The 23,318-nt window shown below is 44.5% G+C and overlaps 2 protein-coding genes across 8 annotated transcripts in view; one reads left to right on the top strand and one right to left on the bottom strand.

Annotated features, from left to right (window-relative positions):
* The window catches only part of ESR2 (estrogen receptor 2), a 97,691-nt gene extending 95,225 nt beyond the window's left edge, over positions 1–2,466 (top strand). For both annotated transcript variants that reach the window (XM_083167331.1, XM_083167330.1), the window contains exon 9: positions 1,000–2,466. In XM_083167331.1, coding sequence (XP_083023457.1) covers positions 1,000–1,183 — 184 coding nt within the window. In that variant the 3' untranslated portion in view covers positions 1,184–2,466. The remainder of the gene's footprint in view (positions 1–999) is intronic.
* Positions 2,467–11,966: 9,500 nt separating this feature from the next.
* Positions 11,967–23,318, bottom strand: part of SYNE2 (spectrin repeat containing nuclear envelope protein 2) — a 351,025-nt gene continuing 339,673 nt past the window's right edge. For all 6 annotated transcript variants that reach the window (XM_083167027.1, XM_083167022.1, XM_083167024.1 and 3 more), the window contains 4 exons: positions 17,350–17,541; positions 16,255–16,311; positions 15,026–15,060; positions 11,967–12,938 (listed from right to left, as the gene is read on the bottom strand). In XM_083167027.1, coding sequence (XP_083023153.1) covers positions 12,713–12,938; positions 15,026–15,060; positions 16,255–16,311; positions 17,350–17,541 — 510 coding nt within the window. In that variant the 3' untranslated portion in view covers positions 11,967–12,712. The remainder of the gene's footprint in view (positions 12,939–15,025; positions 15,061–16,254; positions 16,312–17,349; positions 17,542–23,318) is intronic.

The raw sequence follows: 23,318 nt of genomic DNA, 5'->3' as shown, positions 1-23,318 counted from the left end.
AAAAAAAGTAAAACACTGGGCAGCCCTCTGATTGGCCGCCCAGTGTTTTAAACCGTTTTTGTCAAATGCTGCTGCTGACCCCCGCCGCCTTCAGCGCGCCTTCACAGGGTTACGCTACTCCGCCGCCAACGCTCCTTCCGGCACCCTCTCCCCAAACCCATCAGCGCTCCTTCATAACGATACGCTACCCTGCCACCCGCCCTCTTCCAACGCCCGATGTGGCGTCACAGATGGCATGCGACATCGGGTGCTGGAAGAACCCACTTTAGGCTCCATAAGTAGCAATCCGATCGCATAAGTGTCTGGGCACCATATGGGTTTATTTACTGAAATGGGCGTTCTATTGAAGATGGGATGTTGCTTCTTATTTAGCACCTTCTAGACCAGTGGTTCTCAACCTCGGTTCTCAGGACCCCCCAATAGTGCACGTTTTCCAGGTCACCCGGAAGGTGCACAGGTGCACGCATTATTCACTGACACATTTTAAAAGATCACAGGTGGAACTTATTATTTCACCTGTGATTCTGTGTGGAGCCCTGGAAAACGTGCACCGAGGACCGAGGTTGAGAACCACTGTTCTAGAAGATGATAGCTAAAATCTGATTGGTTGCCCATAGCAAAATTCTTAACTTTATTAGAACTCCCATCTTCGTAAATACCCCTTAATTTCTTAGTTTCTGCAGCAGCTGTGACTAAGGAATTCTGCATGGAAATATATAAGCCGTTGAACAGTTTTAGATTAACGTTAAGATGGGGACTTATCAAGCCGTTCTACTGAGTGGACAAGAGGAGAAGTTGCCCGTAGCAACCATCAGCTTTGAGGCAGTACATTTTATAAAATGGTAGGTAGAAGCTGATTGGGTGCTATAAGCAACTTCTTCTCTTGTCCAGTTTTCCACTCTTTCCACTACATCGCTTGAAACATCTCCCCCCTTGTCACGTGGCAAATAAAAAATATTTTCAGCATCTGTTTTTGGAATTTCCCAAATTTGATTTCAGCAACAAGGGGATGGAGCATCTGCTGAGCATGAAGTGCAAAAACGTGGTGCCCGTGTACGACCTGCTGCTGGAGATGCTGAATGCGCATACCCTGCGTGATCACAGGAAGCCAATGGCCGCTGCCGCTTACACCACCAAGACTCAGAATGAGGTCAGAGATGTGGCCACTCAGCCACCGCAGTGATGCACCGGAAACTGGTGAGACGGAAATATGGGACTGACCAAATCCTGAATACGTTTACAAGCCGGGTCCCATAAGAGACTTATTCTGCTTTCTGGGCAAACTCAATCTTTGTTCTAAGATGCAAACGGAAGTTATTTGATTACAATCAAATTGGGAATGTACTTTGTATAGTGACTATGAGATGATAAAACATTCTATTTAGGAATTCTCAGGTGAACTTGCTCAATTTGCATGCATGCTACAGTGTATATATTTCATTGGCAAACCCAAGCCTTAGATACGTCTTTATAGTATGTTGTGCGGTTAAGGTGCAGATAGTGGCTCAAGCTGTTATTATGATGGGAGTAGTTATACATTGAGGATGTCTACTGAACGGCTAGACCAATAATGGATGGATCTGGAGCTCCGGAAGTATAGGGCTAATGAAAGGGCAGCTGCAAAAAGAGTATAAACACTGGTGGTTTTTGTAACCCAGCTCCACTATAGTAGTTTTATATAAAGTACAGCAACGTTTCTTGCAGAGGGACTGACACTACATGGGGGTATATTCAATGTGGGAGGGGTGCAAGTTGCTGATAGCGAGTTGGAAACGGCGAGTGCGTCTCCCTTTTGCAGTGAACCTCGCCATTCCGGGGAATCCTCGCTGCCCTGACGGCGAGGACTTCCCTGGAACATAGAATATGGCAAGCGGGCTGGACGGCGAGGATGGCTTTTCCTCTCTAAAAAAAGCCATCCTCGCCGTGAACATTGAATACCGCCCAGACAGTATTACAGCATAACGGCCTACTCTGACAGTAATGTTCGGGAGACTCCGGACTAGACAACCCTGATGTTGAGTTCCGCTGTGAATTGGTGCCGTTGTGAATCTTCCTCTGCCTGTTTTAGGCCTCAAATCGTAGCTCCACTAGGAGCTCCCAAAAGAGTCACTCAAAGTCAGCAGCTATGGGCCGAAGTCAGGTTCACTCGCTAAGCACTGGTCATTCACTGCTTAGCGAGCGGGTTAATGCCGGCCAAATGAATGCTCGCCCCACATATATATACGTGGCGGCATGTGAATGGATGTGTACTCTCACACATCCAATCGCATGCAAGCGTATGGCTAAAAAAATCAATCGGTGGTTGCTGACCATCTAATGATTTTTTTAGGTGTTCGCAAATAAGTCACTTTACTTTAGACTGACTTTTGTTTGGCTTGTAAATGGCTGAGAACGGTACGGGAGCGGACGTCAGACGCATGCCTGTGTAGGCTTTGACACAGGAAATGCTGGGCATCCCCATGCCAGACCCCCCCCCTATCCACCCCCCTCTGTGGGGGCAACTGTGATAGTCACTGATAGCGACCCTGCATATGTGTATATTCACCGATACGCATGTGCAGTGCTGCGTCATTGGTCCCCGGAGCAAATATGCTGGTGACCAAGCCAACGTGAATCAGGCTCTTGATGTGCATTTGTCACATATATACAGTAGATGCATACTTAGCACATAACCTGCAGAAGACATGGGAACCGATGACATCACTATGGCACTTCATGGCTGATATTTTTGATCTTCTTGTTCATTGATAGGTTGCTATTTTTGATGCCACAAATGAGCTACTTTAATTATGGTTAAAATAAGCAGATACACTGAATACAGTATTGTCCATTCTCATTAAGTTAAATTAAACTTCACTTATTATTTCTCCAGATATTAGACTTACTGCACCCTGGGCTTCTAGCAACATTTTTGGACCATTTTATCAGTATTTGTCCACAACAGTCATGCCTACACACTATACCAAAAACAGGCTAATCACCCGGTTATTAGCAAATTGGCCCAATAATTGCATAGTTTGTAACAGGGGGAGGGGGGTATTTTAGTTGTTTACGCATCATTGTAGTGCCCTATAGTAGCATTCAGCGCTTCAAGAGGCAAGTATCTCTACATTATCTGTTGATTTTTTGTGCATCATTGTATTGCTCTAGTTCTGGGATAGCCAACTCCAGTCCTAGAGAGCTACCAACAGTACACGTTTTCCAGGTCTCCTCACAGAATCACAAGTGAAGTAATTAGCTCCACCTGTGGATCATTTATAATGTAGTAATGAGTGCACCTGTGCAGCAGCTAGGTTGTCTGGAAAATGTGAACTGTTGGTAGCTCTCGAGGACTGGAGTTGGCTACCACTGCTCTAGTTCATTCTTATGCCTCATAGCTCCCACAATTCATATTATGCCACATGGTAGTGTCATGATAATACAAAATGGCACATTGTAGTGATAACAACACACAGTATGCCTGACAGTGACACCTGTACATATTATGGTACATCAAAGTTACCACAGTTTATGTTATGTCACAGTGTAATTACCCTACTTCATATTATGCCATATTGTTCACTTTACAAAGCCTGTAATGTAGAAGCCTATTGTCTGACAGGGACATTTCCTACTGAATAGATCAGCGGTGCCTACGAGGGTGAAGTGATAGATCACTAATAACAGTGTGGAGCTTTATTGAGAGGGTTAGATGGCTAATTGCTTAGCAGATAATTTTGGGAACTTGGTAGACAACTATATGACCTGGTTCTAGGCCCCTATGCATCCAGGCCCCATAACAATGGCACTGTTTACACCTACTTAAGTTATGACCAAGGATAACATGATGTATTAATAATATAGAATGCAAAAGTTATTTTTTGCCCTCCCTCTAAAACCAAAGTAACAAATAATGATTAGACTTAAAAAGAGAAAAACAAACACTCCAAATAGGTTTCAGAAGCTTTAGGTAAAGTGCATTTTCTCGTTCAGCCTCTGCCAACTAGTTAAAGAACAATGTATATGTTAAGATATTACATATATGTGGAGACCGATCGCACTAATTTGAATTAGATGAACTTTTGAGATGATTAAATTTCAGATCCTACAGAATTAGTGGCCAACATCTATTTGATGGATTTCTTTTTTTTAGAAGGGATTTTTCATAAAATGAATGTTTTCTTCTACCTACGGGAACTGGTAAACTGATTTTTATTTATAAATCAGATTAAGATTTCAGGTTCAAAATATAATTTATATATGAGTACATTGTACTGTAAAAGAAAAATGTTTTACCTCCCCACCACAGGCGGATCACTACCGCTACAACTAGCATTTACTCAGACCTACTCTACCGTGAAATCAGGCCCAGAATTAGGTAAATCATGTGTGGCTGACTATATTACCAGTGGGCAGTCCTGACACAAAAAAGAGTCTTCTTCATCCTTTAATAGGATTAAGTGAGCCAGAGTGGTCGGACTTAATCCAATGCTAATCTCCTACTGTATTGTTCTATGTTTTGCAGCTGAGAACAATAGGCCTTGGCTCGCCATGGCTATCCAGAGAGAGCTATCTGAAGATGGCTCCATCTGTAATTCCTCCCAGATACCCCACGGCTTAATTCAGCCCTAACTATTGCTCTATCCTGTATTTTTTGAAAGTGAGAAAATATATATTTTCAGAATATAAAGGGAAAGCATAGAAACCCACCGACACCGATCTCGGTACTTATGTATTATCTGGGCTCCCATGTTAAATGCACCCCAGCGAGCCACCGTGCCCGAAGCGTGGCAAGCAGACACGGTCTCATAAGAAAAACGGGAGCCCAGATATTACATAAGTACCCCGATCTCAATATACAAATAAATCAGTAAACAAATAATTCAAGAATTAAATATTTGGTGTACATACACTGCAAACCCTCAACAGTAACCAAAATGATATGCAATAGAGTTAAGCTGTTTTTCTTTTAGATTTCCAAATAGAACCGTCTGATCAGCTTAGTTTTAGGGCTCATTTTGCCTTCAGTACAGAAATTGTACAAAAAAAAAAAACATTCAAAATTGTAAGTGGTTTAAAATATATTTTTTTTCTAAATTCAGTGGTGAGAGAAAATCTCAACAAAGCTAGTTGATTGCTTAAGATATTTCTTATTCCTTTTCTTAAGAAGTACAGTAGCAGACTCGAATCGCCCAAATGCGGTGGCATGAAGCGAATAACTTTAGGACTTTCAGCGGCTGTATTTCCTCCCACCAGCAGGCGGCTGCTTGGCTAAACAATCAGGCGGCATTATGCTTAGCTTTTAGCAGACTACAGTTTACTGTGAATGACATTTAAAAACAATACATCTTATTTTAGACTTTTTTTGTATTGACCACCTAAAGGAGCTGTGATAAATCTACCTCTGCTTCAAAGAACAACTGTTTGATTTGGCTGCTTTTTGGGGGAATATGGGGAATATAGAGAAGACTGTCATTTTTTTTGTATTGCTTTTTTTGTCATTTTTGGTAAATGTGCCTTTCTTCCTTAAATATGACTTTCTCAATGTTTTCATTTCAAACATTGGTGCAGGTAATTTGAATTAGTGTGTAAATGTGTTGTGTAAATGAATTAAAAGCTTGTGTAAAGGAATTAAACATTTTTTTTTTGTATGAAATTGTCTTTTACCTTTAAATCAAACAAGAAAAACTATTAGGCCAGAAAATGTCATGATAGATATTTTTGGCATATATATATATTGTATGTGGAATATTAGATTTTCTTCCAGTAGCTGTATATGGTACTCTTTACATAGAAGGGCGCCCACGATTTTGATCGTGGGCATCGTTAGTAAAAAATTGCGGCCATCGCGTGCACTAAAAAATCGCATGCAATGCGACCGACGTGATGCCCGCGATTTCCCATAGGGAACAATGTTAAATGTCCCAATTTTCCTGTTCAATGTCTCAATTGACCTGATTTTTCCATAGGAAACAATGTTAAATGGCCCAGAGAGGCCAAATAGGCACCCTGAAGTGTGAAATGGCCCCCACAATTGTTAACGCCACCCCACGATCAACGTGAACCCGAAGTGTGGCGAGCGGCGGCGGTACGCGTCCTACGACCTTTTCATACCCCCACTATCCACGTCGGCGTGGAGTTGAGAATAGAAAGTGTGGCGAGCGCAGCGAGCCACCGAGCCCGAAGCGTGGCGAGCGGACGCGGACAGCTGTGAAGCCCGCGAGGGGACCCGTATACCTGTGAAGGTGTCCGCATCCCCTCGCTGCGCTCGCCACGCTTCGGGCTCGGTGGCTCGATGCGCTCGCCACACTTTCTATTCTCAACCCCATGCCGACGTGGATAGTGGGGGTATAAAAAGGTCGTAGGACGCGTACTGCCGCCGCTCGCCACGCTTTGGGTTGACGTTGATCGTGGGGTGGCGTTAACAATTGTGGGGGCCATTTCACACTTCAGGGTGCCTATTTAGCCTCTGTGGGCCATTTAACATTGTTTCCTATGGAAAAATCGGGTCAATTGAGACATTGAACAGGAAAATCGGGTCAATTGGGACATTTAACATTGTTCCCTATGGGAAATCGCGGGCATCGCGTCGGTCGCATCGCATGCGATTTTTTAGTGCACACAATGGCCGCCCTTCTAGGTAAAGAGTACCCTGTATATATATCATGATTATGGTGTTTGCAGAAGCCAAAAAGGGGTTATTAATGGTTGAAACAAAAACTGTAAGAATTTACTATGAGCTCTAGGCCAAAGCATTCGATACTAGGCCAACAATTTGTTGTTAAACTATGATGTTTGCATTTTATGATCCACATATTTGTGGAATCTGACGCTTAACTAACTTCACTTTTTTACTAATCAATAGGGAAGGGAATCGCGCAATGAACCATTGGTTCTATTGTAGCTTCACTAGTGACTGGATGGTATGATGAAACAATATTGATGTTAATCACTATTGATGTTGGATGGCTGCATTCCAAGCATCTGGTCATTGCCAGGAATGGTCCAGTTGGGTGTGAAGCATGCCCGACAGGACAATCCAGCAATGGTCCCTGGGAGAGCATCATTTTCGGGACACACTAAATGATGTGCCCGATATATTGGTCCAATCCACCAGGTCGGATGACAATATTGGTTATGTTTTCAGCAATATTCTTAGGGTATTCTTCATCCGGCACCAAGGTAGTCAGTACTCTGAATTGTAATATATTAAATAAGGTAAAATATATCAGCACTAGATGCCAACATGCCCCAAAAGGTGAGTTCTAGAGTAAAATAGTTATTCAGTTTAGCATGAGGTAACTATTGTACAGGATGATTCAAGTCGCAGTACACCCTTTTGTTTAAAAAACTATGCAGTGAACGGGAAAACTAAATACTCCAGTAAGGTATGGGTGAGGTGGGCGGTCTATCTTTTAGCGTATGCTCCTACCTTACTGGAGTATTCCGTTTTCCCATTTCCTGCACAGTTTTTGAAACAAAAGGGTTTACGGAGACTTTTGAATCACTCTGTACAACACATCACAGCCATATATTTTGTAAAGAAACTGTGGAGCACACTGTTAGTGACTTCATGTACACCAGACCTATTCAATAACATTAGAGTCTAGTCACATGCTTCGATTGGGTATGGTATGTTTACATTTCATCGCAGTGCCGTAGGGACCACATACCTTATGACTTGCAGCTGCTCCAGCATGACTTCCGGATCCCACTGATCATGTGACTGTCACTTCAGGGTCCTCCAGCAATCCAGTAAGTTTCCATTTCTATCCTTAACAGTCAGTATTATTGGTAGGGATGGACATGCATTGACATTCTATCCTCTATGACCACCCCCTCACTGTTTCCCTTGATTGTGCTTCCATGTGGGTGGGAGACACGGTCACACTCCTATGCCGACTTCCTCATATATATATTATTGATGTTCAATGTCCGATGTTAGAGTTTAGCTATGCTGAATTGTTGCAGTATTTACTAAGGGACAAAGAACAGTATTGGATAGTATTGTTTAAAGGATCATTATATAGAGCATATTGGTGTTAATCTACACAAAGAAAATAATAAGGAAACCTGATTATTACATCCAACATATACTATAATATTGGCTGCATTTAGTACCAGCAGGAAGACAGAGTAAGGCATGTCCAAACTGTAGCACTACAGCTGTTGTGAAACTACACATCCCAGCATGCCTTGCCATAGTTTTAGCATTCCCTAATAACAAAACTGTGGCAAGGCATGATGGGACTTGTAGTTTCACAACAGCTGGAGGGCCATCATTTGGACATGCTTGCTCTAAGGAATTTGTCAGTATGTGTAGATAAATGTTGCCATTTACATTGGATTTTGCCCACAGTAAACATGGCTGGTCTATTAAGTGCATTACCCTTTATTTAGAAATCTAGGTGAATACGAGGTCTGTAGTCGTGGAAATGGAGAAGAGGCCTACTAATGTAGTGTTAAGGTGCGTACACACGGGGCAATATGATCTCTGGCAATATATTGCTAGCAATATATTGCTCAGCAATCATATTGCCCTGTGTCCCGTTTTCATCTGCGACCAGAGATGGTCGCACATGAAAATTTAAACACTGCTGGGTGAAGAGGCAGGGGATGTCGCTGGTCGGAGGAGCATGTTCCTCCGACCAGCGACCATTCAGGGGCTGAAAACGGGAGCGTGCGCCCTGCGATTTATCGCTGGTGCACACTCCAATCACTGGCAATATGGTCGCTCAGCGACCATATTCCCAGCGATTTCAGCCCCTATCGCCCCCGTGTGTACACAGCATTATAGTTGATACACACATATAAAGTACTCATGCTTCCTATTATTTTGGGTTAAAAAACAGATTACTAACTGGACCACCAAACCGATATACTGGGGTGAGCCACTGCCCATAAAGAATAGAGATGTGTTTTTAATGCTTTTGTGTATAGAATTTTTTGGGGGTATTCAATCTGAATTCCGGCTGTCGAATTCTATGTTCTTAGTGTCGGAAAGTCTGTGGACAGTGAAAGTGGCTACAGTTTTAGGAAAAACGGCAGTGAATTAGCCAATCCACGGGCAGATCTGACACCCTTTAATGTTGTCGTTATCAACAGCAGTATTGAATAGGTGAGTGCTATTTCCCTTGTCGGGAATTAATTCACAGATTGAATGCCCCCCTTGATCTGTGTAGGACTAAGCTTAAGCTTTCTCCACAAAATATATGTATGATACTACATAATCAACTTACTGCAAGGCAATAGTGCTGGCTTGTAGCAGTGCCCATGGCTAGTAAATTACTGCACCTATAGTGATTGTCTGTTTTCATCTTCAAGGGGCCAAAGAGAAATCCATGGGGTACTTGTTTCCTATCTGGGCGCCCGCTAAGTTAGTTGCGCACCATGCTATTCTCCGTATAAAAATCGGATCGCATCGCATCGGATACCACAAATACACATACACGATATTGAACGATGCGATGCGATCCAATTCGATTTCCCATAGGAAACAATGTTAAATGGATCAATTTACCCAAATCAGCATAGGGAAGAATGGTAAATGGGCCAGAAACCCCCAAAAAAACCACAGAGCAGTGGAATGTCCCCCCAAAAGTAGTTGACGCCACCCCGCCATCAACGTGAACCTGAAGCGTGGCGAGCGCAGCGAGCCCGCGTGGGGCGGCGGTACGCGTCCTCCGACCTTTTCATGCCCTACTATCCACTAGGGTGTGGAGTGAGAATAGAATAGTGTGGCGAGCCCCGCGAGGGGACGCGGATACCTTCACAGGTAAACGCGTCCCTTCGCGGGCTTCCCAGGTGTCCGCGTCGCCATGGACACCTGGGAAGCCCGCGAAGGGACGCGTTTACCTGTGAAGGTATCCGCTGCGCTCGCCATGCTTCGGGCTCGGTGGCTCGCCACACTATTCTATTCTCACTCCACGCCCTAGTGGATAGTAGGGCATGAAAAGGTCGGAGGACGCGTACCGACGCCCCTCGCGGGCTCGCTGCGCTCGCCACGCTTCGGGTTCACGTTGATGGCGGGGTGGCGTCAACTACTTTTGGGGGGACATTTCAATGTTCAGGGGTGTTTTTGGCCCATTTACTATTGTTCCTATGATAATTTGGCTAAATTGAGCCATTTCACATTGTTTCCTATGGGAAATCGAATCTGATCGCATCGCATCGTATACCATCGTACATCATCGAGTACCGAATCCGATGCAATGCGATCCGATTTCATTACGGTGCCGTACGTAGAAAACCTGGGCGCCCAGATAGGAAACAAGTACCATCCATGGTACTGTAGGTAGGACCTTCTGCTCTTACTGCAGCCACTGAGAATGTGTTAAGGTGCCCATACACATTGCGATTTTGTGTGCTGTGCGATTTTGCCTCTTCTATGCGATGCAATGTTTAATTTGTACTGTGCTATGCAATGCTTGCCTTAAGTATAAAGTCATCTAATGGACACTAGGTACATCGCATCGCACAGTACTACAAAAGTGATGCGATGAAGCACAAAAAGTACTGCCTGCACATACTTTTTGTGCTATACAATATTGTACCCGCATCGCATCCCCGCAGGTACACGGTGTGATTATAAGCACATGCAGTGGCGTAACTAGATACATGTGGGCCCCATAGCAAAAGTTTGTAAGGGCCCTTATTTATCACCTAATGCTGAAAAATGTGTACAGCACATGATACTTTGACAGGCAAAGTGGGCCCATCTCAGCTCTGGGCCCCATAGCAGCTGCACCCCCTGCACCAATGGTAGTTACGCCCTTGAGCACATGCGATGTGTTTTGAACTTTAAAAGTTCAAAATGCATGCGATTATTGCAACGTGTATGGGCACTTTTAGGGCGAGATTCTCTATCACAGAAATGCGGTAAAAACTCCGTTATCGGGGTTTTTACCGCATTTCTGTATTTTCTAACCCCCCTTCGCAGTGTCACCGCTGCGGAGGGAATCGCCAGAAAAAGCTGGCGGTTCCCTGCAGAAGCCTATGGGCTTCTTACCGCAGCGGTGTGTGAGGGATCCGTCACTGATCCCTCCCAGCATGCCCTGCGGCCGGAGCGTCGGTCTGCGCATGCACAGACGGACTCCCGGGTCATAGACCCGGAAGTCCAGCAACGGCGCCACATCGCAGGGACAGCTCTTATCGCAAGAGCTGTCCCTTGCGTTAATGACCGCATATTTTAGAGAATATGCGGTCATTAGAAATGCGAATGCCGGCGAAACTGGCCTGTGGATTTTAGAGAATCCCGCCCTTAGACCTTAGATTGTGCCCATAACTCTGGTTTAACATGTGTTAGCTATAATATTACTGTGGGAGGAAATGGGCTTCAATTGAATATCTCAGGGCTTTAACGTTTTATGTGGTAATCACCAAAGCTACTTTAATATGCTGCTAAAGTGTGTTTTTTCTGAATCCTATTAGATCGTAATGGTGAGAAATGCACTATTTTTCCATTTGATTTTGCTTATAGAAGCAAAATTGAATCGAAATCAAATGTTTTTTTTTCCACATTTGATGCACATTCGATATCCAGTGTAGTGTAAATTGAATAGAAAAATAGCCTGGGCAAGTAACACTACATAGTCCAAATCGAATACGTTTTGCTTGTGTTCAATCCCAATTGAATCGCAAGCAAAATTGCACCGTGTGTACCCACTATAGGTGAGATGTATTAAGTCATGGAGAGCGATAAACCTCCAACCAATCAACTCCTACCTATTCTTTTTCAAACACAGCCAGTGACATGACAGTTAGGAGCTGGTTGTTTATCACTTTTCAAGCTTAGTAGATCTGGACTTTTAAGTGTTATGGTATGAGCGTTCTAGTATTATTCCTTTCAATAGCTTTAATTAACATCCCAAAGTGGCTTTTCTGCCTTGTTACTTTAATGTGGTTTCTTTAGAAGTTCTACAATGTCCTTACGGCTACAAAGCAGCTTACATGTAAAACATAGATTAAACTATAAAATGACAAAGTAGAAAGATCATCAGCCATTTATTGAATTCATATCCCATAAACACATTTACCTTTTTTCCCTGTGGGATCTGCGCAGAATATATTAGAATCAATGTTAGATACAGCTTGAAACATTAATGACCTTCAATCCAATACTTTTCAGTGCTTCATGATTTGAAAATGGTTTACAAAAAAGAACATAAAAAAACTTTTCAAAAGTATCTAACTGTACAAAACTGAAATGAACCCAGAAATTTGTAGAAAATGAATTTTACGTCTGTACAACATCTAATTCCTCTGAATATAGACGGATCTTAAAATTTTGAGATATCTGCGAATTTACATATTGATTACGATTAAAATTTCAAATAAATAACAAAAAACCCAGAGAAGAACCACATCCATGCTATAATAATAAAAAAGAACCCGCCTGTCACATAAAAATAGGAGAGGAAACACAATATTCCTTAATCTAAAAGAATTTACCATGGCTATACCTTTATGAACCATCACCGATTACACTGTGCGACAGTTACTACGGGCATGTGGAGGGGCATGAGCTTCCAGCTTTCCCTTTCATGAAGCAGCGCAGAGGTCCAGGGTCAGGCCATCCGCCAGCTTTGAAGCCAGGGGAAAACCAAACCACCAAGTTGAACTGAAAGATGATTGTGCACTACACAGCTCACGTCATTTGGTGAGTCGCTCAAGACTAAATATAACATATAGGAATGTGATTTAGTTGGGGGTGGCGGAAATGCACACATCGTAATTATGTTGGTGGCGGGCCGTTAGTATATCTCAGCATTGGGTAAAACGATCGGGCAAAATTGTTCGTTTGGGCACAGCTGAAGTCTTCCTCCGAGAAGGGGATCATGCAGGCGCAAAGTAGTAGCAGGAGGAGGAGGAGCTGCAGAGGAAGAGCGGCTCGCAGCACTCTGTAGAACAATGACCGCTTCTTAGTCACCTCCTTCACTGAGCCGGACTCTTCTTTCGTCCTGTAAAATACATAAGTATAGGCCAAATTAGACAAAAAATATAACCAATGAACAACATATTGTCAAAATTATTAAAATGACCCCCTAGATGTACCTGTCTATTAGGTATTTGTGTATTATCACGGCGCCCACGATGTTGATCGTAGCACATCGCATGCGATATAGCGGCATGCGATGCGATTTTTAATTGTACAAGCACCCCGATTGGTGCATACAATGTTAAATGCCCCCAGAATGTTAAATGACCCCCCATTGTCAACGCCACCCCCACTATCAACACCAACCCGAAGCGTGGCGAGCGGCGGCAGTACGCGTCCTCAGACCTTTTCATACCCCCACTATCCACGTCGGCGTGGAGTTGATGTTAGATAGTGTGACTTTACATGTATTCCGCGTCCGCTCGCCACGCTTCGGGCTCGGTGGCTCGCCACACTATCTAAAATCAACTCCACGCTGACGTGGATAGTGGGGGTATGAAAAGGTCAAAGGATGCGGGCTCGCTGCGCTCACCACGCTTCGGGTTGTCGTTGATAGTGGGGGTCGCGTTGACAATGGGGGGCATTTAACATTGTATGCATCCATCAGGGTGCTTGTACAATTAAAAATTGCATGTGATCGCATCGCATGCCATTTGCTGACATGCGATGTGATATTTAATTGTACATTTTGCCTTTTTCACACGAAAATCGCATCCCATTGCATACCCTTTTTAGTGGTATGCGATGCGATGGGCGCCGTGATAATACACAAGTACCGTATATTATAATTTGTTTGGATGGAGCCAAATTCAGGCCCCATGGATATGCAGGTTCCCTATGCAAACGGCTTTGGTAACTTGCATGGTTGCTGAGCTGCGGCAGCATGCAAGGGGATGTGTGTTAGTTACACATCCCCCGCATGTTGTGTGTGTGTGTGTGTGTGGGGGGTGTGGACTCTCTAGCGCTCGGTAAGCTGCAATTTACGGAGTCAACCAGAATCATAAGCTTTGTGACTATCTGACTGGTAAAGTGACTGCCTCCACGGCTTTACTGGGCTGATTATCTCTTAAATCAGCCCTGCAGTAGCTAATTTATGCATTTGTCTTTCCCATTCTGAGCGGGACACATGATGCACGCCCGAAACGACAGATCTAGCCATGTTATGTCTGGGTACAGACTGGAGCCATATTCGCCACATATATCTTTCGGTTGAATTACAGTAGAACACATATCGGTCAGTGTGTATGCCCAATATGTGAATAGGTGGGGTCGCTATCCAGGCAATAATACTAGAGACCTGGCTGCATGTAATCGCAGCCACAAAGAGGAGAAAACATTAGATGTTGCTCACCATGGAATGATTTCTCCAGCCTTCAATCTGAAAAGTGCAGGCTTACTTTTCAGATGGCCGCTGTTACTGTGAATTCGGGGCGGACGCTGACGCCAGCCGCCCACCACAAACAGCCATTGCCATGCCCGTGACCGCAACGGAGCTCCCAGAGGTTTTATGGGGACATCCATAAAATGCCAGGCGTTCCCTTGCTTCCGCTCCCTTCTCTCCCCTTATGGAGTGAATGGCTTGGTGAGAGCGAAATTCGTTCTTGTCCCTCTGCCCGTCATACAAAGTTCTGGCGTGTACCCAGGACCTGATAAGTCAGTGCCCAGTGTGTAACCAAGCGTAAGCTATGTGCGCGGGGAGGAGAAGCCGGTTCCTGACGGATCTGTTGCACCCATGGGGCTGGTGCGAGTGCAGATCATGTTGCCAGCGTAAAATATATGGTTTACACTTGTTCACCCACAAACCCCGGCTCCGCATTGCCTGTCTGCAACTACAGCCACTTTGCATATGACTCAGACCCTAAATGCAGCTATAGGACAGGGACTTTATCACACATAGATGTGCATATATTAGTTCATGCTTTACGGGGTGTGAAGAAAAAAGCTAAATATGAAGCTTGTATTATCCTCGTATGGAACATGGCCAAGAATAATTCTAGCTTGGCCTCAAAGCAGTGTTTTGGGTTTCTGACCAATTAAATCTGTCTGTCAGTCACACATAAGAACCCTTGGCCCCCGTGAATGAATGTATATGCATATAATGTAACATACCTGGTGGAATCACTGACTGCTGCACCAGCGTGGGCCTGTAAGGAGGAAAACACAGCTCTATTAATGTGGACAGATTTTTTCCCCCTTTTCATAAATAATTAATAAATATCTTTATTAGGAGTTTATGTGACACACATTATGCAGATCTTTCTTGCGAATATCTTAAGGTACCCATCCACTAGTGTGAGGTATACGTTATACCTTGCATGCGATACCCTGCCAACTCACCCAGTAGCTTGACTGCATATGACACATCATATGCGGTCTTTTTGCATACAATGTATCATATGCAATCCCACTGAAACCTGCAGGATCCGATAGATCCTTGCGGCAGCCACGTCCATCTCCAACTCAGATATGGTGCGCACGGGACCGTGCATTGGACCGGCATCAGAGGCAAAACACATGCAATTTAACACTTTTTGTCCGATATCTCGACCTGATGCATCGAAATCTGATTAAAAAAAGGGCCCAAATCGCACCTTTAGTCTTTCAAATTTCCTGTCCAAGTGGAGCTTGCACTCTATGGGGTGTATTCAATGTGGGCAGTGAGCCGCTGATATAGCTATATGGCGAGCAGTGCCGATAGCTCACCATCAGAGTATTCAACGGCCTCCCATTCCCTAGCCGTTTCCACTTCGCCTGTTCTCTGAGGCGAGGTGGAAATGGCGGGACTCACCACAAAATGCAGCACCCAGCGAGGGTGTGTGACGGCAAGGATGGCTTCCTCGCCATACAAACACCCTCTCTGGCAGCATTGAATATACCCAGAGCTATTTTTCAGCAGGCTCCAGCAGGAACTGAGGCCCTTATTCTAGTTCACTTTTTCTGACAAAATATTTCTTAGATGGACAAAACCATGTGCACTGCAGGTGAGGCAGGTGTAAAACCCCACCCAAATCTAATTATCTCTGCACAAGTAACACCTGCCTCACCTGCAGTGCACATGGTTTTGTCCATCTAAGAAATATTTTGTCAGAAAAAGTAAACTAGAATAAGGGCCTCAGTTCCTGCTGGAGCCTGCTGAAAAATAGCCCTGAATATACCCCTATATGGTCTATCACATAGATTTTCACAAAAAAGTGTGTATTTGTGTCTGTGTGACACGCACAAAAATAGAGGTAATGCCTTGACCAGATATAAAATGCATGACCTCAGGTATGTGAGGCAGAAATGCTAACTACTCCACCAACCATGCTGGTCTATAATACCATAGAGTGTTTACATACCTGACTCTGAGTGGATGCAGAAATGAGAGAATCCACCTCATCCGTTGTGGAAATGTCCTGAGAAGTTTGGGAGAACACACATTTTATTCAATCGAAAATGTCAGAACTGGGATCATTCGACCAATTCATTGTTTTGGGGCAAATTTACTAAGATGGGAGTTCATTTTCACAAAGGATGTTGCTATGGGCAACCAATCAGATGCTAGCTATTATCTTCTAGAAGGTGCTAAATAAATAAGTCGATTGATTGGTTGCCCATAGCAACATCCCACGTGAAATAGAAGTCCCATCTTAGTAAATTTCCACATCAATATACACATTGTGTTTGCCATATACAGCTGTGCAGGAAGTTCTAATAAGCAGGGACCTTCTGTTCCTTTGTACAGGTCTGAAATGGTTATAAGCTATTATACTACTAACATTATGGGCGAGATGTATTAACATATGCGGCTAGCATCGCGGTGCGTTGCCGGAGGCCCCCCGCGATACCTGTGAGTTGGTGTGCGGGGGGGGTCTCCATTACCTCCTGGGCTCTGCGGCAGTACCCGCCGTCTCCTCCTCCCCCCTGCAGCCGGAAAGACATCCCCGGCTGTGACATGCTGCTGGGGGAGGAGGAGCAGCACAGAAAACTGGGAGGGGGGTTGGAGTCTGCGGCGGGTGGCAATAGAAGCCCATAGGCTTTTATAGGGTATTGCCACCCAAAGGTGCCGATACCCTGCCCTGCGATGATGTGGCGGGCAGGTATTGGTACATTTGGAAATGCGGTAAAACAAGGGTTTTACCGCATCTTCGTCTTAGTACATCCCGCCCTATAAGATTCCCTTCCCTGCTAAATGGAAAAATGCTGATAAACATGTTCCTGGGATTATTAGGCAATGAATGTGTGGAAACAATAAAATAAATTACATAATGTGTAAATGCAGTGGAAGAGATCTGCAAAGATAAACCGGGCTAATAGGATAGACCTGGGCGAGTCAATTAGCTGCAGTAAATTACTACGGCTAATTGGATACCGCCTTAAGAGTTTATAAACTGTGCAATTGTACTTCTACATAATACATACTCTGACCGCTACAACATGTGCCTGCTACTCACCAGGGCCTGCTGAACTGTATGTAAGTCTTGTGACACATCTTTCAGAACCTGTCTCATCTTTGTTCCAATGACATGGGTCCTCTCATCCACCTCAATGTATCCAACCTCTGCTGCACTGTACAACAGGTAACTAGACAGGTCCTGCAGCGCGTCCACTTGCAGCTGCCTCTCCAACAACTCTCCTCTCAGTTGCTAAGCAGACCAATAAAACCAGGTTTAGCTACATATCGGAATTCTCATGATCTAACATTGAACGTCACTTATGAAAAAAACCTCACAGATGACGAATGTTATTATAATTTCACTGTCTTATCTGCATAGAACAAAGGTCATTTACAATATGACAGGTCACTATGTGTAACATTAATAAATGCGGCCCCCAAATTAGGCCATTGCTCATAATGTATTAAAATTGGGGTCCCCAAGTTCCCCAGTCCTGAAAAGACATGGTGCAGCTGCGGGGACGAGACCTTGATTCAAAGTGGATCTTTTTCAAGACATCATAGAAGGAGTAGGAATCATATCATCAAAGGGTCCAGATTATGAGATACAGTGTCAATAGGTCTACCCAAAAAGGTCGACATGCAATAGGTTGATAGGGTTACAAAAAAATTTGTCAGGGTCAAAATGTCAACATGAAAAAAGGTAGACACATGATAAGGTATCCATGTAGGTCGGACAGCACACTCCTCATTAATATCCAACTGCCAGGGTGCCACAAACCAGAAAGTCCCAAACTGTATTCAGACGCTTCCACAGAATATTCATATAGAAATAATGGGTGCACTCACCAGACTTCATCCAAAATGCAGGTGTTTTTATTTACATACCACAGCCGATATTCTCAGGTGACAGTGGGCATGGTCAACGTTTCGGTCTTCATTTTGGATGAAGTCTGGTGAGTGCACCCATTATTTCTATATGGATACACATGATAAGGTAGATATGATTTTCCCACCTTTTTTGTGTCAATGTCGACAACTGTCATCATGGACCCCCAATTAGTGTAGTGTACCCTGGTATGGCTTGAATGGCTCTCCATGCTTCAAGCTCGGTTCCTCACTCTGTTTGGCGCACTATTATATTCTCCCTCTTTGCCGACATAGATGGTAAAGTAATACCATGTCAGTATAGTAAAATAAAAAATGTAAAACTCATGTTGACCTTGTCATGTGTCTACTTATTTTAATGTCAACCTTTTGACCCTCTATCGAGACACTGTAGAATAGATCTATTGTCCTGCACCAACCACCATGCATTTTGAATGACAGTTATGTGATTTAAACTGGTCCATTTCTCTACAAGTCACAGCATTCTGCTCTGCATAAATCCCTATGAGGCCATTGCAGCAGTATACAATGTATGTGATTTAACCTGCTATATAAGACACTATAACTGATAATCTGTATTTTTGCCCTTGGCATAACAAATGCTGTATTATTACTGTGTTTCTAGTCTTTATAGTACCTTTTTGAAGCTGTGTTCAGTGAGGCATACTAAATAGTAGTAAATGTTTTGGCTAGTGTAGATGTTACACAGGCCTTGATTAGCTGCGCATGTGACCTCAGCTGTAGTCTCTCTTAATTGGACCTGCTATATATGGGCCTAATGGAGGCAGTCCTCTGCCGTGGCAGTTCTTTGACTGAGAAATCTACTAAGTGGGAAATATACAAAGTGGATTGACTTATACAGAACAGTTATATAACAGTTGGAAAACATTGGACAACATCTAACAAGGTAAATACAATACTTACTCCTCACTTCCACAAACAATCTCCCCTTTACCTGGTCACCAACAGACAAACTATCACATCATGTTTACCACAATGCTACTTCTCATTTCATTACATGGCATACTTACCAAACCACGTTTTAACGTGGGAAAACATAGTCATAACTACGAGCGTTAGACCTGCGTTACACGAAGGAAAACTGAAGGCAAACTACTACAAATCAACAAAAACACACATGGACTGCATTGATACCTCAAGAGTATGTAATTCATCGCCAATATGCTCTCTTTATTTCTGTGTTATGCAAACTCTTGTATGATTTGAAAAGTTCGGATTTAATGAATTGTTTGTAATTGTTAGTACTTGTTTGGTGAAGTTGTTCAGTGAAGCATAGTTTAGTGTTGCATTCTGCCTGATGTCTACTCAAACACAGTGCAAATTATCTCCTTTGACCATTTGGCCGTTAGTGTTCAGGTGTAGCCTGACCTGAACAGACTCACTATATTCTTAGAATTAGTGACCTGCAGCTTTTCGGAACAGTCAAAAATAAAAACAGACATTGAACAACATCATCAAACAGGTAATTTCAACTTTAGAGTTCGATTTTGTACGGTATGAACATGGCTAGGAATAACAGGTGCACAGGCAAAATTTTGAAAACTATGTGTGCAAACGCTAGAAGCCTAGGAGACAAAATTCCAGATCTAATTGCAATAATGACAAGGGATGACCTAGACATTGTGGCTATCACAGAGACATGGTGGAATGAGAACCATGGCTGGAACGTAGCTATACCGGGATACAATTTATTTAGGAAGGACAGAATGGGAAGAATCAGAGGAGGGGGAGCAATGTATGTAAAGAAAAACATAAATGCTACTTTAATGCAAAACATTGAAGAAAAAACTGAAGCCCTTTGGGTGACCATAGAAATGGGGGAGAAGGACATTATTCGTACTGGGGTCATCTATAGGCCACCAGGCCAGGGGCAGGATTTGGACACGAGCCTATTGCTTGATGTCACTAAAATGGCTTTAAAGGGAGAAGTCATAATCATGGGAGACTTTAATCTACCTGATGTGAATTGGGAGGAGTCTTTTGCAAGATCATCTACAAGTGGCAAATTTCTAAATCCCTACAGGGAGCCTCTCTCAAGCAATTGGTGAAGGAGCCTACTCGCAAAGACTCAATATTAGATTTAATACTCACAAATGGTGACAGGATATCAGACAGATATGTGGGTGAGAACCTGGGATCCAGGGATCATCAAGCAGTATGGTTTAGTATCAAGGCAGGATCCAACTCCAGTCACACAAAAACTAAGGTGTTGGATTTTAGGAAGGCTGACTTTGCAAAAATGGGGAGATCTTTAAGCGACTCATTAGCGGATTGGATGAACTTGAAAGGAGTGCAGGAGAGGTGGAGAAAATTAAAAAGTGCTATACTAAAGGCAACGGACCTTTGTATCAAAAGGGTTAAGAAAAGTACCAGGAAAAGGAAGCCAGTGTGGTTTACAAAAGAGGTATCAACGGTGTAAAAGCAAAAAAGATGGCCTTTAGGACATACAAGCAGACTCAAAATAATAATGACGGGGCGTGGCCTGGCAGCCATTAGAGCAGGACGTGGCTCCGTACTCTCCCAGCAAAAAGCAAGCTGAAAGCCCCTTTCCAGGCTCCCAAAGTCCACAGCAGCCGGCTGCACAGCTTCCTAGAGACCCCCAGAGGCGAGCGGAGTTACCGGCGGGCGGCAGCGGAGTCGGGGCGGCCGTTTACGGCCGCTCGCGGATTGCGGCCTACCCGATCCCCGGAAGCCGCGGCCTAAATTTCCTCAGCAAGCCGCGCTGCGGGCTCCATAGCGGACGTCCGCCGCGAAACAGCGCACAGGGACGCCAGCACTCACCCCCAGCCCAGACAACCACCCGGAGACCCCCCCAGTGCCACACACAAGGTCTGTGCCTGTCCCCACCCGCATAAAACCCCGCTATTAACCCCAGCTCCTGGCCTTCTGAGCGGCGGCCATCTTGGAGGTGGCAGAGCTAATCACCTCTGCACACAGACAGCTCTGTGGGCTGAACAGCTAAGCAGCAGCGCTGTTTTCTGCCCTTATCTACAAGATAACTACCTGTCTCCCTCCCTCTGCCCTATTGAGTGTGGAGGGTACCTCTTTGGCAGAGAAACAACCAGCTACCTCAAGACTATTAACCAGCCCTCCTGCAATTCCCAGCACAGAGGTCAAAAAGCAGTACTACAAGAAGCTGATCCCCCACCCCACTCTCAAATATCTGGCAATATTATTATAACACCAGAACCTGCATTGGGCCCGCATTGCGTCCCCCTTTGCTCCGACAGACAGCGCCGCCCACAGCGCAGACCATAGCGTGGCAAAATAACAGCTACCCATCAACATACTGAAGAGCAGACGCAATTTATACACCCCGCCCAGAGCTCCGCGAAGTGGGTGGGGGGCCCACCTGCGGCCTGGAAAATACAGCCCCACAGCAGAAACCGGAGATGATGACCTCACTCCACACTGACCCGTCCTCCCCCTTGGGATGATTTGCCCAAAGACCTACTGATGCCAGGCCAATGAGGGAACGCGGCCGGGACTTCGCCACGCTACTCTTTTACTACTTTTAGCTACCAACCTGGCGGCCCCATGACCGCCTAGATGTGAACTGCCTTCTCACCAGCATGGTCAAGTCTGGTAAAAAGAAAGGAAGCACCCCGAAACCAAAAGCGAATCCGACTCAGGGAGATCTGAGACCCTTTTTACTCTCTGCCATACCGAGTGACTCTGAAACTAACACCCCCCCAAGCCCACTTCTCAACTGCTCCTCTATACCTCCTTCCCCCAAGGCAATGGAACAACCCCCCTCCCCCACCCAAGGGGAACCCACTCTCAAGGAACTCATGGCGTACATGAAAACCTTACCCACCGAACAATATATACAAAACATCATGCGTAAGGAGTTGGCAACGATCAAGCAAGATGTAACTCAACTAACTGAAAGAGTGGATGTCCTCGAGGACCATCAGGAGTCTGCTGACACATTCACAAAATCCCTCTGCGAAGTCATCGCAGCCCAAACACTCGAAATCAAATCCCTCAGAACACGGGTCCTAGACCTGGACAACAGAGGCCGTCGTAATAACATCAGAGTAAGAGGCATCCCTGAAGATGTCCCCCCGGCAAACCTCATAGATGTCTTAAGTAAGATCTTCAACGAGATCCTGGGGAAAGACTCTTCAAATACTATCACCTTTGATCGAGCACACCGAGCGCTCAAACCAAGAGGTCTCTCTGCAGACCGTCCAAGAGACGTTATATGCCGCCTGCACTATTTCTCTCAAAAGGAAGAGATAATGAATAAAGCGAGGAGATTAGACGGGCTTACTTTCAACAACGAACCCATTGCCCTATACCAAGATCTTTCCTGGCACACCCTCCAGCAGCGGAAAACTCTCAAACCCATTACCGACGAGCTACGAAAACGCCAACTAAAATACAGATGGGGATTCCCCTTTCAACTACAAGTAGCATTGTCGGGGAAAACCTACTCCCTACAATCTCCCTCAGATCTCCCAACCTTCTGCTCTGGCCTCGGCCTTCCCCCCATGAAGATTCCGGATTGGGAATTTAACCCACCAGACTTGACCCCTCCCCAGCTGAACAAAAATGGAACACCATGGCAAACTACTCGAGACTCTAGCAAGAAATCCTCCCGGGCTCAGGCCTGCATCCAGAACATTCCCGCCAAAGACCCATCACCTTCTGGGTCGACATGATCATCTACTAGACTCCAGCGATCCATGGACTTCCCGGGTGTCGACGGTCGGGTGAGACAAACCCTTTCACCTGCTCACCAAAAAAAAAAAAAAAAAACCCCCGTCTAACGACGCCCCTACTACATATTAGTGAGACAGATTGGTCTCCGCAGTTCTTTATTTGTTCCTTTATAACAAAGTTTAAATGTTTTTTCTTAGTATTAAGTTAAGGTTGGTTCGACTAATACTGTATTTATCTTCTTGAAGTATACTATGCAACACTCTCAATGTGGCGCCCCAGGTGGCGTTCCCTAGTTACCCCCATACCCCGCACTTGGCCTACTTGGCCCAATGAGACACCGAATGTACAATACAACTGGTAGTCTCATGGCGGGTTGTTATATATTATCGATGTTTATTTTTCTTGTACTTTTTAACCCTTTGTTTCCCCCCATCCCACCCTCATATACTC

This window comes from Crinia signifera, chromosome 12, assembly GCF_055691185.1.
Source record: "Crinia signifera chromosome 12, ASM5569118v1, whole genome shotgun sequence".
Classification (NCBI taxonomy): domain Eukaryota; kingdom Metazoa; phylum Chordata; class Amphibia; order Anura; family Myobatrachidae; genus Crinia; species Crinia signifera.
The sequence above is the reverse complement of the archived record's forward strand: the minus strand, read 5'-3'. Positions and strand labels throughout refer to the sequence as shown.